This window comes from Balearica regulorum, chromosome 1 (assembly GCF_011004875.1).
Source record: "Balearica regulorum gibbericeps isolate bBalReg1 chromosome 1, bBalReg1.pri, whole genome shotgun sequence".
NCBI classification, from domain to species: domain Eukaryota; kingdom Metazoa; phylum Chordata; class Aves; order Gruiformes; family Gruidae; genus Balearica; species Balearica regulorum.
The window spans coordinates 72825135-72844536 of record NC_046184.1 but is presented as its reverse complement, the minus strand read 5'-3'; the positions used below and the strand labels follow the sequence as shown (position 1 = coordinate 72844536).

Sequence of the window (19402 nt, the reverse complement as noted above, 5' to 3'; positions counted from 1 at the left end):
ATCACACAGAAGCAACATGCAGTAATTCTCTGAGCCTGGATAAGATGAATAAAAATTAGCTTAACCAGTCACAGAAAATCAGTTTAACCAGCCATGTGCACTTGGAACAAGAAAACCCCTGGTACCAGTTCTACCAGCACTGATCCATCTGCAGGCTCTGCGTGAAGCTGAGAGGCTGCTTTGCGTGAGGAGCAGCTGTTCGCCACAGGAGAGCAAAATACGCCTTCTTACACGATAAGGCTCTGGTTTCCTCTTTCAAGGAGCAGGATTTCTTTGAATGAGCACATTTGTAGGTTGGTTTCTTCAACAAGTAAGCTCTGAATCCCTGATTTTACATGAGAGTTACCTGTTACTATAAATAAAGTCGTATTTCAGGTAGAGATGTCACTCAATATGATGTTACCAGCTCAGAAATTTGAGGTCCTGTTCAAAACAGCCCAAGATTCAACTCATTCTGGAAATCGTATTGGTGGAATCTATATCCTTCATAATTTTATTGTCCTTCATAATGGTTTGACTTTCCTGCCTACATGATCCTGACATTTCTATTAGCAAGTAATGATGTCCCATTCTTAGGTTAACACTGGTTTTCCCAATAATGCATTCTTACAGTTAGCCATTCAGGAAGAGTACATATTTCATTAAAGCAATAGCACCGGCATAGTAGCAAGGTTGAAGATTTTTCAAGGAACAATATATTTTGTTTGAAAATTGAATTTTCACAAGATTTTCATAGATAAATGTTTCCTCCTGAAAAAAAATAAATTCTAATGATTTTGTAAAATTATTTCCTTCTTTGCCTCTTTTCTGAACAAGTCTGACTGAAAACTAAAGCATTGTGATTTTCCTATTTCTTTGAGAAGTTGAACTTTTACTTCAGAGGAGCCATATTTTTCCAACCAGATACAATGGGTAGCGATGTGTGTGTCAAGCTTGATTCATTGCACGTTGAGGTGAGGCTCTACAGGCCTTTGGAAATCTGAGACTTGATATGCACCGAATTTTATTCAAAAACCAGAAAGCAGTATCCAATTCCAATGTTAACTAAATTCATTTTGATTAGTACTTACTATCCCATGAAGAAATGAGGCATTGCTGTTAAAAAACTTCCCAAAGCCATAGTAAAGCATCCAACAGCTATTAGTTTGGGCCTATGAAGTTTAGCTCCAAAGTAGCTTACAAATGCAATCACCAGCAAGTTACCTGGAAGGTAATGGACCAAAATTAATGCCAGATGCTGTGCCTTGTATTTCTCTGAACAGTTTTCTGCATGTTACAGAATATCAATTACCCATCTCAAAGCTCCCATCGACGAAACCAACAGTAGAGGATGTCAGGTCAAACCTTCGTTCAATCTGAGTGATGGAGCTTTTCATAATTGTACCAGAAAACGTTTTACTCAAGTAGCTGAATGATAAAGCAGTGAGAAATGCCTGAGGAAAGATAAAGACAGAAAATGGGAGGTAGAGGCAGGGAAACTGGTCACAGAAGGATCAAATATGTTTAAAACTGTGTGGAGCAATCATCATGGTATATGTTACTCAAATTGCAGTGACAAGGCTGTGTGTGAATCTTCACACATTTTTCTTACGCTACGGAGTGCCAGGGTGGTCTCTCAGCACTGTTTGCTCCCTGCTCTGGATTTCCTTGCTGAGGAGGGTGGTGCGAGGTGCTGCACTATGAGCAGCTGTTTGCTTTAGGGCTCAGGTTTGCAATAGCCATCTTAATGACCAGAAACTCTGATCTTCCCTGCAATGCTGGCCAGAGGTTTTCCAAAGAAGAAATCCTACAGGCTGTGAAATTTAAATTTGCTGAACAACTCACCAGGAACTACTTACCTTATTGAGATCCTATGGTTTAATTTATCAAAAAAGCTGAGGCCCAGTGTTGGGCAGCCTAAATGGTGAGATTTATAGATATTGCAGAAATGTAAAATTTGCCAGAGGCAAAATACCTAATCAGTATAGCTTTACTGATACTAGTCCAACCTAAAATTAATTGTGGCCCCAATTATCTTCTACTTGGGCTGCACGTCACTTATTGTAGGCCAGTTCATAGCTGGTTCTAACTCAAACATATAGATAGCTATGGCATCAAATAAAAGGCTTTATTCAAGTTTTTATGATATCTCAGTATGGGGAAGGTGGTACAAACTGATTGAGTTCATCTCTGTCTCAGATGATATATTTTGAAATGTGTGGATTATCACTGTGTTGCCTGTATACCATATACCTCATAAGGGAAAACTTACTATTCTTTATAATTTTATAGTTGCTTCCACTAACATACATTGTGGCTTTTGCAAATAAAGATGTATTTGATAAAAAGTTAAACTAAGTTTGTTTAAATATTATCCAACTATTTCAACATGATCTAAAAACCAAATAGACTTATTGCTCAGTGGGTAAATGTTCCAATACAACACAACATTGGGTAAGTAAACAAAAGTAAATATAGATTTAGACTTTGCAACACTATCAACTGTAAGAAATTAAGCCAATCCAGGAAGTAAAAGCTTGAACATAGGTATATTTACTCTCTTTTTTCAGGAATGACGAGAAAAATCTCACAAATGTGGGCTTCGTCCTGATATGTTTTATATTTCCTGAGCTCGACTGGAAAAAACTCTGTGAGAACCACCTCTCTTGCCTTATGCCAGAAGTGCTCTCAGGGGTTTGGCTGAAATCACAAACTGCTGATAAGCATGAAAACACAAACCAAAATGACCTGGGTATTTTGGGTTTAAAAATGCAATCCCCAGGTAAACCACAAAACATTTGATGGAAGATGAGGGAGAATAACAGTTTGTCTTTCATTACCTCCAAGGTGTTGTGTCCATTAAAATCTAATTGCCATAAAGTTAGGCATAGATCCACAGTTTTGCAGCATTACCTGTGTATATGATCGTAAATTTAGTGCTGAGTCTCCCAGAGAGATCAGATTCTATTTTTACAGGTGTATATAGGTGGCAAATGTGAGTCAGATAAAATGAGAAATATAACAACCTTTGCCTGATACTTGAGCCCAACTTTTTTGGATGTTTGAAGAGCTTGCAATTACCTAGTTTTTCCATTAATATTTCATTTTACAGACCTTTTTATAGAGAGAAATGTGTCCCTGATTGCTGCTCCACTGAGCCTATGGAATTTAACCTGAGATGAAGCTGGCTGAAGAAGTAGTCAAAACATAAACCCAAACACATCAGGGTCAAAAGAAATTTTGCCTTTGCAGTATTTGCAGCTCAGCCAGAAGCAATAAATACTAAGGCTTTAACATGAAAGCAAAATTCTCATCAGTATTCTTGCTAAGTCAATTCTTCTTATGCACTCCTGAAAGCTTGTGTGTTTGTAGGAATCAGTGGACTGCTTGACCTACAGCTCTGGACTAGATAAATGTCCTGGAATATGATTCACTTCACTCTATTTTCACCCTAAAAGAATGGGTGGTGATAGCAACCTCTAGACAACTGTATTGTAGCCACCTATTTTAGGCTGCTTCAAGCTTTCCACTGGAAGTTTCTGCCTCTCTCAAGTGACCAAAAAGGGGATCCGCCTATGAGTAACTTGAGAGTAAGTATGCTATCAGGAATTTCTATTTTCTTTAGGACAAAGATAAGATCTAACTGGTCCCTGTACCTCCAGTATATATCCAGTTCCAGAAAAGATAGGGGGAACTGGAATGAAGTAATCTGGCATGTTGTATCTTGAACAATATTTCTTAACCTATAGCAACAGTAATTTGTGGTGATATTGATAAGGCACCAAACCTTCAAGCCAGTGCAGCAGGAAGTCTTCTTTTTGACTGGGAGATTTTTGTTTGTTTCATCATCCAAAAGCTGGGCAGGTTCTATTTCCTGATTTGAGTCGTCAATATTGCTGGATTCAGTTTCCACCGTCATGGTTGATTTTTTCACTGAGTGATCTGAGCCCAAGAGAAAACAATAATAAATCCAAGAGAAAACAATAATAAATACAAAAGCCCATATGCCAAAATAGAGCTGCTTAAGGACTTTTCAGATGAAACAGTAGTTACAAGAAAATGTTAAGATGTTGAAACTGAATCTTTTCATTGGAAAGGATTTGGCTCAATGACTTGGGTGTTTCAAAGTGTATATTTGTTTAAATTCTGAAGTTAGTTTTTTGGGTTTTTTTTTTACATCTTTCTTTTCAAGTGAAATGGTCTTCACTCTCCCCACTGCTCCCCCTTCACCCCACCCCCTTTTTAGTTGAGAACAATTTTCAATACTAAAAAGACAATTTCCACAAAAGAGTAGGACACAAAGATTCTGTTCAAAAATAAACAAGGGTCAACAAAGCATCAGTGCTGAATCACAGGGAGTCCTAGTGAAACACTGAATTTGCAGGCCACGCTGCTTAGGACTCAATCATTGTTTTGGTAAGATATCTGTAGTAACATCGTGCCATACGACTTATTCCTTCACACTGGCACGTTGGAAGAAAAATAATTGATTATTTTAGCTACCTGACCTCCTGTAAGGAGATTATATGTTTTTTCTTCATGCAATAGTATACAAGGTATCCCTAATCCCCTTCTGTTTGCAGAGTGCGGTCTATATCCCCTGATGCATGAAATCATCTGCAACTCAGCAGTTCAGCAGAACTGCTCCAGTTCTCCTGGGAAGAGCATACCCTGTAGCCACAGAAGACAAATCTTTACTCTCCTTTGATATAACACTTTTTTTAATTATTATTATTGAATGCCTTGTTGAATTTGGTTTTATGCAATAAACAGTGCAATTCTTCACCTTTTTCTTTTCTCAGTTTTTAAAAACTCTATATGTGAGAAATGGGTAAGCAATTAAAAAGAATACTTCAGTGAAAAGCTGTAAGGGAAGTCTATGTATCTATTTGCAAAGTTTATTTAAAGAATGAAAACACTTGCCCGTTTGTGCAACTCCAGCTACAAACAGAACAGATTTCTGAAGGAAGATCCAGATGCCACTGCAGAGCCCCTCGGAAAAAATGGGTCACTTGAAACAAACCCTCTTCAGATCTGCAGATCGTGACACACAGGGGAGATAGGAGTATTGAAACTAGTGTCCCCAAGTCAGAGCTCAGAAATTGTAGCTCACAGGAACTGGTTTATTTCACCTTTCACAGTAGTCTCCTCATTTGAGAAAAGGGTGAAGAAAAGAGAGAAGAGAGAGAGGGGAAAAATAACACAAAGAGAGGTTTTCCATGCTTCAATGGAGCTGAAAAAAGTTGGATGAACTTTTCCAATGCTGGAAAAAGTCCATCGGCAATTGCAAATTGCTCTGCTACAGGGCATATGGCAGAGTAACACTTGTCAGAGCATTTAAAGAGTAGGCATTGCTCTAATGCATGATGGTGAAGATTTTTCTTCACTCAGATGGAGGAGGATTAATATCTAAGGATGTTTAAGACAAATACGCAAACATAGATTTAAACAACTAAAGTCGGAGTTAACTTGGAGTTTCTTGGGCTTAAGTTCATGAGCATGTCCTTAGGTACTATTGCTGGCATGAACAACTCCTTTCCTTTTCCACTGCTCAAATCTGCTTCCCAAACTCTTGACTCATGTGAGTATCACTGCTTCTGTGGCTGTGCTGTAAGTCTGGGTCAGAATACAAATCTGGACAAAAAAATTTAGGTTTTTTTCTTCCCCTTGGCTCCTCAGACAGATAGGAACAGGAAGTTAAGGAAGGGATTCCCTCAAGTCTGCACCACTACCAACAGAAACGCTTATGAAATGAGATTCTTGGTACTCAGGAAAAGTTAGTACACAAATACTTTTGAGCATCTGGTCCTCTGAAATTTATCTGTCCCTGTGTAATCTGAAGATATTAGCTTCTCCCTGTTATCATGATACATTAATGACTACAATAAGATGCTGAGGTAGCATGTCATTGGAGTTGTAGGACTAAAGAAATGGCTTTTTTGGGAGTTTGAAGGTACAACATGACTTAAAATCTCAATATAAGGAAAGAAGGAGTGAAGGTGGAGAAACATGAAGATAGAAATAAGAGGCAAAGTAAAGAAAAGAGAAAGGCAGTCAGGTATCCATACATGTAACTGAAGAAGTTTAGATATTAGGAGGTTATCCCAGTAAATATTTCAGAGAAAGACTGAAGGCACAAGAAGGGAGGACAATAAGATTGAAAAGTATGGGCAGTATGTATCAAGAGCAGGTTAAGCAGTTAAAGGACAATAGTGAAAAAAGTATCTAGAGGTAGAGGTTAGGGTACCAGGCAAGATTAAGGATAAAAAAAAAGAGAAGAAAAATAAAGTAAAATACATCTTTGTGGGGCAAAAGCTTTCTGGTGCACACAGAAAAGTGTGAAGCCATCTAGAAGGTGGAAGTTAGTTGGCTCTGCACTGTCAGTACTCAGCTCCTCCATTGGTCCAGAGGAAGGACTCTCAGGCAAGAACAAGGGTGACCAGCTCCTGTCAGTGGTGGATAACACATGTCTTATTGTTGCTTTGCAAAGATGGTGCTACTTTTGCTGGGGAACGCTAAGACGGGGGAAGGAAGTGAAAAGGTGATGCAACTGTGCTGGAGAAATGTTGGAGCGAGCTATGTGCAAGGATCAACTGTTGGAGCTGCTGGCAGCATCTCCTTGCATCCTCAGTTGACCCTGACCTACGTGGAAATCTGCTGGAGACAGAAAAGATCAAGGCTGGGGAAATGCCATGCCACGAGAAGATTAGAAAAAAAGGTAAAAGGTCGATTCACAATTGATGTCAACATACACTAGCTGTTGAGCCTAACAAGTTCAAATATTGATAAAGTTGCTATTTTAGACATTTCACTAGCATTTTTTCCCCATGTTTAATAAAGCAAGATTTGAGTTACAAGTAAAGGAAAAGTATGAAGCTTTCTGCACCAAATGTGTCCTTTCACTAACGTGACTTCTCTAAAAATCTTACACTTTGCCTGTACAAGCCATTCTGCTGTAGTAATGACCTGAAGTAGTTGCATTTGCAGAAAGAAGAGATCAGTCAAATAACATATTGGCATTGTTTAGGTAGTCAATCAACCTAAACAAAAATCACCCTGACTTCCTTCCTGAGGGAAGAAAACAATTCTCTCCCCAAAAGCAAGCATAAGGAAAAAAAACAACCCACGAAACAATCCTAAGCCATACTGTGAGAATGGAAGTTAACATTCTTCCAGGTCACTTTTGCATCATACCCAGGGAACAGCTGACAAACTCATTTGATCGTGCGCTCAGTACAACCTCTTTTGAGAAACACTTTGGGTGGGGAAGATTAAGGGTCTTAACTAATAACCAGTGTGGATCATTTTTGTTGCTGGGAGCTGAGAGCTTTCACAGCATCATGGGAAGCATGTGGCACCTTGCGAGATCACTCCAGAACACAGTAGCCAGTCTTGCAAAGGACAGCCGCAGACTTCTTCAGTGCTTTGGAGTATATGACCTTATAGGGGCCATGGATTGACTCTGTGCCTGTTAGGTAGATCTATTGCTTAGTGAGTATTAATAAAATTCAAGCTTGGTTTTCTATCCCCTACTTCTATGCAGATTATAATGAATAAGAATACCAATTTAAACACCTTACCATGAATAACAGATAATTAGTTTACAAAGGTCAAGACAATAGTTTGCTATAGGTTTTGTAGATTATTATGAAAGAAAAATACAATGATGTTTGAGGAATTTTCAGAATCAAGCAAAGACAGTGTAAGTCCTTGGGCTGTTTCTCACCACAGTTGCACACTCAGGGGCTACACCACCATTGAGTCGACTAACAAATCACAAATCTAGAGCCACACTTCATCCAGTAATTTATGGAACTGTATTGATTTACACAAACTGCAGTGCTAATCCAATTGTGTTACTGATTTTTAAACACATTAAGGAATCATAATAAGACCTTTTAAGTTAACCTAATAAGAAAAATGAATATCACAGCGCTGTGCAGGCCTTAGTGCTGCTTGCATTATTGAAGACATATGATGCTTACAGTTCAGAAATACACATACAAATGTGTGATGCCATTAAAGCATTGACATTTACAATAAGAATGTTACTGGTGTGACTGGTCCAGGAAATGCAATTAGTACTACACAGGTAATGTTCATTAGCTGCAAACACTAAATGACAACATTTTAAGGTTAAGACAAACAAAAAGAATATTAAAAAGGTTCCTACCTAGATTCTGTATCCACAACAACAGCAGTTATACTACCACACACATGCTCAAAAGTCAGAGTATTCTCTCCTTAAGCAAAGCTGTGCTCGTACTTGGTAGAAGAATCATTAACTTCTAACACAAACTATGGTTTAGGCAGTTTTAATCTTGTCTCCTCCCAGTTCTGCCCTCTGTTAAAGGTCCCAAAATACATGTTTATCCACAGTGGTCAAAAATTAATTAGGTAGAAAATGTGCAAGTGTGTTACTTTTGTACGCTCTTGTGAAACACCATTTTTCCTGAGCTTGTCAAGATTATACTAGTTCATAACTTCCTGGCATTTAAAAATGAAGTGTTCTACCTTTACAGGTGTTCCATGGTTATTGATAGCTAAAATGTATTTTGATATGAAGTTTTATTTTCATAGTCTATTGCTAAAGTTCATTCAACTAAACCTGCTAGAGCCAGCCAAGGACTTGCAGGAAGAAAAAATATAATGCTTTGGGTATATTGAAGAAACTGTGTGTTCAAGAATCACTCATGCTTAGAAGACTGTTCAGATTTATAGCTCAGTGCTATTAACAGCACAGACAAACCCAATGTGAAAGGATATTGGGGCTATGTGTACTTTGGAGCAGCCCTTTACCTACTTACAGCTCTACCTGAACTGGTTTCCTGACAAGTATTTTGTTTGTTTGTGCCATTGTTGTGCATTATGCCTGATTCCTGAGAGCAATTGTAGTTAAAAGAGATGTCATTCTTTAAGCATGTGAACAATGACTACTGTCTGCCTGGATGTCACACCAAAATGTGCCATTCCCTGTAGTTTGTGCACCCTTCCCTGCCACCACTGTCACCACGCCCATTCTTTTACTTTCAATGAACAATTACAGCCTTCTTAATAACGCTGACCTTTGGATAATCTTGATAAATTTTGCCTTCAATGCTGTTATTGGCAATACCTTGCACTGCTCGTGGCTTTTCCAACTCTCAACCAGACAGTTCCCTTTAGCTTCCTAGAAACAAGAAACATGATCATCAAGAAAATGGGAGTCACTTCATTGCTACAACAGGGCAATTCAACTGCAAGTTTTAGTAAAATTATAAAATAAGAATGCAGGAGGAATCCAGATCACAAAGCCAATCTGCGAACTCAAAAGCATCTTTGTGAAAAGGCCAAGCCTTGACTTGAGAACAATAAGACTTGCACTCTGTCCCACTCCATCCACTTCTAACTCTACTGCAAAAGATTGGTCTTCTGATTCATAGGAACCTTCTTTTAATTTTCAGTCAGGATCAAACTATATTCTGGTTTTGAACAGACAGGACCCTTTAGCTTTAAATCTCTTCCTCTCAATCTGATCAAGGATTCAATCTTGATCATAAATGAAGAAAACACAATTTTTCAACCTGTTTTCATAGGTAAACAAGCTAATTTTGCTTAATAATTACTTGAAAAATAGGGTCTCTTGATTCTGCAGCACATCCTTGGAGCCCTGGGCTACAGTGCTTTCTATCTGGATTCATATTTCATCAATGCACATGGCTAAAAATGTATATAATATTAAAGGTGCAATCTTACCAGTGCCACATCTTGAAATATTAACTATTCCTTATCTCTAGATCTCCAGCCTTGTCTGATATGTTCTAAGATTGCAAATAGTATTTTCAGAAAAGCATCTTTTTAAGGGTGGTTTCTAGTTATCTACAATTAACCGGTACACTCAGGGTCTTCTCAAAAATTTTCTGTTAAGGAGCTCCTAACCTGGAGCAGAAATTCCTGTTATTGGCCATCAACTGTGCAACTTAGAATCATCAAATCATAGAATCATAGAATGGTTTGGGTTGGAAGGGACCTTAAAGATCATCTAGTTCCAACCCCCCTGCCATAGGCAGGGACACCCTCCACTAGACCAGGTTGTCCAAAGCCCCATCCAACCTGGCCTTGAACAGTTCCAGGGATGGGGCATCCACAACTTCTCTGGGCAACCTGTTCCAGTCCCTCATCACCCTCACAGTAAAGAATTTCTTCCTAACATCTAATCTAAATCTACCCTCCTTCAGCTTAAAGCCATTACTCTCTCGTCCTATCACTCCATGCCCTTGTAAACAGTCCCTCTCCATCTTTCCTGTAGGCCCCTTCAGGTACTGGAAGACTGCTATAAGGTCTCTCCAGAGCCCTCTCTTCTCCAGGCTGAACAACTTCAACTTTCTCAGCCTGTCTTCATAAACTTTCTATTTAACATTGTATTCCACTCCTATTTTACCATTCTCAGGTTCATTCTTCCCTCCCCCCCCCCATATGATATCCAGACTCTTCTCTGTTTAACCATTCCATCCAACTTTGTGCCTTTACTGTTATTTCAAAAAGTGAAGCTGGAATGTTGTGCATAATATATTTAGAAAACTAATAACAGTAATGAAAACTCAAGAGACAGACTGGTGCCTAGCTGAGAAACCTAAAATAGATGGGTCTTAACTGCTGGCTTCATCAAAGGTTGGGATGCCTCCCAAAAGGAAGCAATGTTAGAGAAGGTCTTAGAATCACAGCATCATTTAGAGTGGAAGGAAGCTCTGGAGTTCATCTGGACCAATCCTCTGCACTAAAAGCAACACTAACTTCAAAGTTTGTTGGTGTTGCTCAGGTCTCACCAAGTTGAGTTTTGGATGGAAATCTCAAAGGAAGGAGCTTCCATAGCCTCCCTTGATATCTGGTCCAGTGTCTAACCGCTCTCACAATAACTAACTCGTATATGTAGATGTATATGTGTTTATAATTGGAATCTCCTTTGCTGCAACTTTTATCTATTGCATCTCATCTTTTTGCTGTGCATCACCTGTGCATAGGGGAGAGCCTGGTGCTGTCAAGAGAGTGTGCCAAAGGTCTTTCTGAAGTCCCAGTAAACAACATGTACTGCTCTGCCCTTGTCCACCAGACCAGTTGTCCCATCATAGAAGGCAACCAGCTTGGTCAGGGCTTGATTTGCCCTTGATAAATGCATGCTGGCTGTTCCCAGTCACCAGTCCATTGTCTGCCTAATAATGGTTTCAAGAATATCTTGTTCTGTAATCTTCCATAAACCTCCCTTGGCATTTTATTGATTCCTTTTATTTGTAACTTTTTGTAACTATTTTTAATTTTCCATGACTAAGTGATCAATAACATGGTGAAGGGCAGCTTCATTCATTGTTGCAGAGAAGAAACATGCTGTTACATTATGATTGCATTGATCAGATTTAGGTCTGAATTAAAAAAAACAACACTGCTGCCCCCTGTAATTTCTCTAAAAGAGTCACGCATATCCTCATATTCAGATGATTATGTACTTAGCATTAACTACATACAAGAAGTCAAAATTCATGGTCCTACAACAGATGTGAGTCTCTTCTCAGTGGTGGGTATTATTCACATTCTGTTGTGGCACAAAGCGTCAACCATCCACTTCCAGCAGGCTTCTTATACCACGATTGACACATTCCAGTCACCAGATAGGCATCTTGGCTCTTGTCTATTGCTCTTTATTACAGGATGGCATACCATACTTCTGCTAATCTGTGTGGTTACTGATATTCCACGTCATCCTTCTTTAAAGGTGTGTCACAAGCTCCACTATTATGCTCTGACTGTGTCAAGATAAGTATTCGCTCTTGGTTTGCAAGGTTTTTCAGTGGAGCCTTGAGTTCCCTAGGTTTCATTTAAAGGTTGTCTTCAGATGTATTAGCAGACTTACCCAAGTGGGGGTTTTTTTGCCTTTTGATCCTAAAAATATGGAAAGGCATGGATCTAAATGTACTCTGCAATTTGGAAGTAGCAGAACCTGTAGAAAAAGTACCACTTTCTTTTTCATGTAGTAAAAGGGGAAACAGCATTCCTTTTGTTCCTCATTGCAACATATGAATGCACAACATTTTCTCCCCATTTTTTTTCTAGTCCTGTATATACTATTAATTTATAAGTCTTTAGGAATTAAAATATCTTTTATACTTTGCTTTCTGTATGGCTGAGAAGAATTTTTCTATATTCAGATTGCTGTCGTCCAAGCTGTCTCTGGAAGCGTTCTCATTCAAAATTGACTTCTTGAACCAAGAACTGTTGACCAAAAGTACCAGAATGAGAAATGGGAAACTACTGAAGTCAAATCAAAGACTATGGTCTCACATCTGAAAATAGACATAGCTCATCCTTTTTTTCATCCAAGCTCTCCCGTACGACTGTAACTTACACTCATGGGAAAAAAATTGGATGATGATAGCAAAAATCCCCTTAATAAGAATCAGTAATTGCTGATTACTCCTGAGAATAAAAACAAACCTTGCAAAAGCCACACTAAGATAATCACCTTTACCGCAGGAGCTGGTTGCAGACTCCTCCAGGCAGAGGGTGGCAGCAGACTCCCACCAGAAGAAGTGGCTGCCAGGGCACCAATTTGCAAGGACTGAGCCAGCACTAGTAGCACGAAGCAGTCGGTCAGGCAGAGGCCAACTGCAGTAGGCAGCTTTGATTAGAGCCCTTTTTATTCTCGGGACACTAATCCCTAAATAAAGAAAATCAATATATTCCAAAATTTAACTCTTAGTTAATGAACTAAGTAAAAGGGAAGCTGTACAGCTAAGCAAATGTTAAGCTATTACAGGAATCTTGAGAACATGAAAAACCTTTACAATAATGGAAAAGGTTTCTTGGTGCTCCCATTTCAGTGCATCTGGTTTCAGCTTCTTGCTGCAGAGCTAACAAGAAAGAAAAGCATGCTGACAAGCTGATTTGGTGTCGCCATCTTAGCTAGTGACTGGTTCCTTCCCTAGCTCAGTGGAGCTTTTGTCTTTCATAAGAACTCATTGATAGTTTTGTCATTGGTTTGCATCAATGCAAAAGTAGACCAGAAAGTGCTGTTTTAATGATATTTATTATTTTTCTATTCAAAATACAAAGGGTAGTCTTTAATGCAGATTATACAGCTTTTCTCTGAATTCATTCTTAATCAGCAGCTTGGTTTGGAGTTGTTATTACAGACACAAAATTGAAAATGTGCAAGTCGTTGGCAGGTGACAGTACTTAGATCTTTGTAGGAGCTAGTCCGAATGTGTGCTGCATCATAGCATAACAGCAATGAAAACCACGCATCCTTCAGGTGAAATCCCCAGGGCAAAACCCCCATCACCTTCGCATGATCTGGGTTATTACCTGAGATGTAAGGACTGAAAAAAATATTATGGTTCAAGCTATTGAATACCTGGCATTATATAACTTCACTAAGCTGTTCGCCTGTATTGTTACACTAAGCGCAGATCTTTTACAAGAATGGTCAAGTCTTGATTTAAAAACTACACATGACAGAATAATTTATAACATCCCAAAGACAGTAGTTCTAGTGGAAAAAAAAAAAATGTATCTTATTTCCAATACAGTTTTGTCCCATTTGATTTCCAGGCACAGGAACATAGTCTACCTTTGTCTGCAGAATTAAATAAACAGATTTTTGCTGACTGCATAGCACTTTCACAGGACTTTTTTCTAAAACAGTCCCTATGTCTTAGCATATTCTTTTAGAAGTGCCAACATCACGAATCAAGGAGAGGGTTCTGGTTAGCACCATGTACAACAGTCTTTCAAAATTACCTTGCTCAACAGCCATGAGAGAAAGTTCCTTGACCTGGTCACCATCATGCTGTCAGAATGTGCTCTGCTTGCTCTCGACTACATCCTTATTTATTCTCTTCAAAATTAAATGAACTGTATTAATCTGTTAGTTAACCAACCTCCTGATGATATTAACCACATGTTGCTTAAGTAAGGCCATTTTAATGAGCTCTCTAAATCACCTTTAAAGGGCTCTATCTTTAAATTGCTCTCATATTTTTTACGGCAACTATGGGCTTTCTTTCTTCCAAAGATTGATTAACACTGCATGAAGAACTGTCTCATGCAGCGCTTGCTTAGTGATGCTCCAGGGTGCAAGAAGAGACAACCAGCCTGAGCCAGACCTGTGATCCCTCTAGCCCAAAGGCTCTTGCTTCCAGGGGCTGCTCTATGAGGGGGAACAATTTGGTAGCTGAGGGCCAACCCAGTGTCGGCTGTACACCTAACACCTGATCAGGGTGAGCAGAGCCAATGCAGCAACAGCCACTGGTCCCAGCCTTGGGCCAGTGACCATCAGCCAAAGGCAAGTAAAGAAGTCAGGCCCTAGGACAATCCCAGAAACCCAGACAATAATTCAGGAAGAGCAAAGGAGAGGACTCAGCACATGCAAACCTCCCAAACGGCTCAGACTGCATGCACAGGCTGGAGCTGAAATGGGGCTCTGGGGCCCATGGGCAGAGGTAGAGGTGGGTCCCAGGGGAGGCAGGTGTCCTGGTTTAACCCAGTTGGCAGCTAAACCACACAGCTGTTCACTCACACCCCCACCCCCCCCCCCCCCGCCCTGCTCCCGGTGGAAATGGGGGAGACAACTGAAAATTAAAGAAAAAGTAAAATGAAAGAAAAAAGTAAAACCTGTGGGTTGAGATAAAGACAGTTTAATAGGACATAAAAAGAAGATGTTGATGATAATAATACCAGTGATGAACAGCACAATTTCTCACCACCTGATGACAATGCTCCACAAGACCCCTGAGCTGATCTGCCTCCCGGCCCACCCCTCACCTGTATACTGAGCATGAGGTCATATGGTATGGAATATCCCTTTGGCTGGTTTGGGTCGGCTGCCCTGGCTGTGTCTCCTCCCAGCTTCTTGTGCACCCCCTGCCTTCTTGTTGGCAGGCCGGTATGAGACGCTGAAAAGTCCTTGACTGCTTGGCAACAACTAAAATTATCAGTGTGTTATCAGTGTTATTCTCATCCTAAATCCAAACCACAGCACTATACCAGCTGCTGGGAAGAAAATTAACTCTATCCCTGCTGAAACTAGGACAGCAGGTTAGAGCCATCAGTGCCCTCAAAGCCCTGACAGGCAGTAGCCGAGGGAAAATGCTTAGGGAAAGTGAGAATCAGCACTACGTATGATATGTCTACTACTTTCCCAATAGCCAATTAGTTTCAAAATACAATAGAAGTCTCGAGCAGAAGCAGGAGGCAAAGGCAGGTACCTAATGACCCACAGGGCATTTTCTTTTCTGTAACTACCCTGTCTCCCTTGGAACCTATGTATACAAAATTTCTTCGTGAGGATTTCTCAAGTCTCACATCTGTTGTGAGAAAAGCCAACTCCTTTGCTATTTCAGTTTGGTGCTCCCTAGTACTTGTAATGGAAGAAATGGTGAGCAGCTGATCCCTAGCAATACTTCCCATGCCACTTACAGTTCTTTTTTCCACACTAACCAGCCCTAATCTCTCTTGCTATTGGTCATCCCTGTAGTCTTATACATAACATGCTTTCTCATATGCTCTTTCACTCTCCAGGGGTGGGGTTTTTTTGTTTGTTGTTTTTTTTGTAGGGTTTTTTTTTGGGGGGGGGGGGTGCTAGGATTTTCTGAGGTCATCTTTAAACTTTAAAGAGCCTACAATACATTTTTTCCTTTTCAACTAGTGACTATTTAAATCTGTGTAAACTTCTATCCACATAATCTACTATTGGTGAGATGAAACATTACCTCTGTTCATTTATGCTGTACTTGCTAGTTTTCAATATCCTCCTGTGCTCCTCTGTTAAACAAGTGATCTCACTTTCTTCATATTTCCCAAGATCATAAATAATAGTTCTCTATTTACAAATACTTTTAAAATACTCCTGTGACAGTTACTTGCGAGTCTATATCCTATGCACTTCGTAGTTTCTAGGAAGGAGTAACTTTTTTTCTTTCAATGTTGTGCAGAATTAAGTTGCATATTTCAAACACTTAAACTGTGTTGTCTCATCAACAGTCAAACCAGTCAAAGTGGTAATGTCAATGTTTTCTCTCAAATGATAATAATCATCCTGCTATTTAAAGATATTACAATAGTTGTTTCATACATCAATCTTATTATTTTGAGGACATCAAGGAGGCAACCTATCATTATTCACTATTCTTTTTGATACATTCACACCATCTGCCTTTTGGCAATTCTCTCAGATTATAGGATCATATATAGCAATTAAAAAGTGGCACAAGGATAGGGTAACTGTTCTATGTCCTGTGACCTAAAGATACTTCATCCTATACTGATGCTTACTTCCAATGCTTGGAGGGCACGACCTATAGATCAAATGCATTGTTCCCACAGTCTACTGACCTCATCTTTTTGACTCCATGTGTTAGAATTCTTTGATATTTCCCTTCTGACGTGCTTAGAAATGATGTGCCTATGCGTAAGACATATTATGTCATTTGAGAGTTGCATTTCTTTGCTGGGAGGTAGAAAAGAAAATGTGCACTGGCCTACGTGCCCCAGGTGTAGTTGCAGATCCCATCATGTGACATGGCCAGGTACCCTTGCCTTCTTCCGTATGTGCTAATTAGGGTCCTTGGTATAAGATGAAAATGTATGAATATTGTTTTTACATGGCATACAGCCCATGGGTACTTCTTAACAAGATTGTGAGTCCCACTCTGGCCTCAAAGGCTGACATCAATGGTTGGGAAATCTCCTCAGCCAATTCTTTTAACAATTTCACCTTTGAAAATGAAAGACATTTGCTTCTTTGCAGTCTCTCAATTGTGGTTTAATATTTCTAATTCTAAAAACAAAACAAAACAAAAAAAATCCAATTTTTTTGACCTTTGTGAGACATTGCCAGTTGCAGATTTAGTTTAAGACAAAGAATTCTGGTAGGAAGAACCTGACAGGTCCAAATCCCAATAATGCTGAAATCATTTGTTCATCTAGTATAACAAATCCAGAATGTGTATCTCTAGTCAGACTATAGTCAGTCATCTATGCATCCACACTACAACTTGAAGTATTAAAATAAAGTAGCAGACTTGAAACTATTTTGAAGTGGGAATGGAGTATATCTACTTGGTAACTTACAGTATTATCATTGCCAGAGGATGAGAGGAAAACCATGCAAATTTTAAACCATAATGAAAATAAGACTTACTGAAACAAATTGTTTTATAGTATACCTCTTCCTTCCATGTGTAAAGAAAATGAGTTATGGAAGGAAAGTCCATGCTTTAAAAGAATTATTCACTAAGTACAAGCTTACTTACATAAGCTTAGGAGATAACCCAAGAAATTGTGGGGTTTTTTTTCCCCCTGTTTCTTTCTGAATTAGAGTAGGATATATTTATTTCTCTTAATTTATCTCTTTGTCCTGTAAGCCAGTGAATTTTCCTGGCCATCTTGTTGCCGGGCATGTGCAGAACTGCCTCTGTGACAGCTTCAGCATTGCTGAGCAGCAGCGTCCCTGCCATAAACCCTGCCGGGACTGATTTGCAAATGAGGAATCATCCCCATTTATTTGACACATGTACAACATCAAGCATTGAGTGAAATGCAGATATCCCTCCTTTTTTATTCCTGTGTGTACTTAAGTTGGGTTGTCCCTTTCTCTCAGTGCATCTAACAGCTCATTGCTATGAAGAGTGCCCTCCCAAGGAGGCTATGGAAGGCTCCAAGCGTCTCTCTTACTCCTGGATGCTGATACAATTTGGCATTTTTTGCTGTTTTTATGATGATGTAGGATGAATGAGACCTGAGACTGGAGTGCCAATATTTGTGATTCACTCTAGCCATAATGCTTCAGTTAGTCCCATATTCACAAACCTTCTCATTATTTTAATTTTGTAAATTTAGTTCAATACACAGTTGTACAAGGCAAAGTGAATAGTGACAGCTCTCCAGTACCCCGTTGCCTGTAGTCTCTGACGCTCACCTGGGAGGACAAAGAGCTGGGACAGGGAACCGGGTCTCCCATATCTAGGCCACTGCCTAAACACTCATCCATGTGGAAAATGTTGGGTGGCATTGGTCCTTCCTCTGACAACAGCATTTTCCCAAGTGATGGCTTTAAACCCTTACCTTCTGCAGATACGTGGTGCTTAAGCAACATCCTTATTCTTGGTATTCCTGTTGAATGGATTAAGTAGTTCCCTAATGGCACACTGTAAGCATTTATCATCCACAAAGCTCAGTAAACCCCATTCTTATACATCTGCCCCTTGTCATGTGTCCCACAGGAGAAGCTTCACAGCTGCCAGGCAGCAGACTATCTACAGTCACTGTTGAGATGCAAGCAATGTGATATGAGATTGTTTTGCCAATACTATGATGAAAGGTGAAGGCTACCTTTCATCATGTGCTTTAAAATTCTAGTTCCTTTAAAGGACATCATTTGTAGTGGTGCTGTCATATTTTTCAGTGCAAGCATTCTTCAGATTTCATTCCATGTTAAACTGCTCTCCATTGTACTCCCCATCCCAAATTTATTTACTACCAAATATTTCCAAACTTCAAAAATGATATATAAAATGATACTATGATACATGTCTTAGTTTCAGCTAGCAAATACAATAAATTAGAAGGAAAAGCCCCAAATCACCTCGTCTTTGAATTCATTTTATTGTTCCCAAGCTGTCTTGTCATAGCTTTTTACAAAATAAATCATATATATCTTGTATCATGGTGTTATTACATTGCACAAAATGCATGGAATTATTCAGTACACTGAGTACTAGCAAGTGCTGAGAAACTGCTGGAAACCTAAAAAAGCTGTATTTTTATTCCAGTTTCCTTTGGACGATACTCTTGTGGTCTCTTTGACTGTAATGACAAGTTTTATTGCTGTTAGAGTTGTGCTATAACAGAGCTACTTGAAAAAGAATCCCTAACCACAACATTTCATGCCCTAAGAGTTATGGGTTGAATTCACAAGATGCCCAGAGCGTGTAGCTGATTTCTCCTTCCACCTTCCTCCTGCCCCGTTCTGCACTACTTACAAGAGCGGGCTATGTGCAGAATACCCCTGCACCTTCCAGGTTGCCACATTGGGTTTTGTGCACCAGGTCCTCTTGGGCTGGTACCATGGTGGAGAGGTCTGCATTGCAGCCTCCCCCCTACCCCTCACACGCAGAAGAAAGCCGAGGGGGGCATCAGCGGCTGTTGCAGCTTGACAAGGAGGGATGGAGCTGAGGGGGGCCATAAAACTGGCTTCTTGACAAGAGAGCAAGCTGCACCTCCCCAGTTGTAACAAATCCCCTCACTTGAGTGGCACTGACTCAGGAGGACAAATGGTGAGCAGTGTTTTCAGAGCTGTACATATGCTGAAATGGTTATCTTTGCTTTTGGTGTTTACAGTGAAAATTACATGAAGGTGAATGCTTTCAGGGTGGCTACTAAGATACCTCTTCAC

The 19402-nt window shown here is 39.7% G+C and overlaps 1 protein-coding gene across 2 annotated transcripts in view; it reads right to left on the bottom strand.

The window, feature by feature from the left end:
• LOC104642034 (solute carrier organic anion transporter family member 1C1-like) overlaps positions 1–19402 on the bottom strand; it is a 35328-nt gene that overhangs the window by 14410 nt on the left and 1516 nt on the right. The window contains exons 1-4 of one of the 2 annotated variants that reach the window (XM_075757942.1): positions 8153–8269; positions 3767–3921; positions 1292–1433; positions 1071–1203 (exon numbers count right to left, since the gene is read on the bottom strand). In XM_075757942.1, coding sequence (XP_075614057.1) covers positions 1071–1203; positions 1292–1433; positions 3767–3898 — 407 coding nt within the window. In that variant the 5' untranslated portion in view covers positions 3899–3921; positions 8153–8269. Of the gene's footprint in view, positions 1–1070; positions 1204–1291; positions 1434–3766; positions 3922–8152; positions 8270–19402 lie in introns of those variants that run through there. The other variant, XM_075757951.1, reaches the window with a different exon arrangement.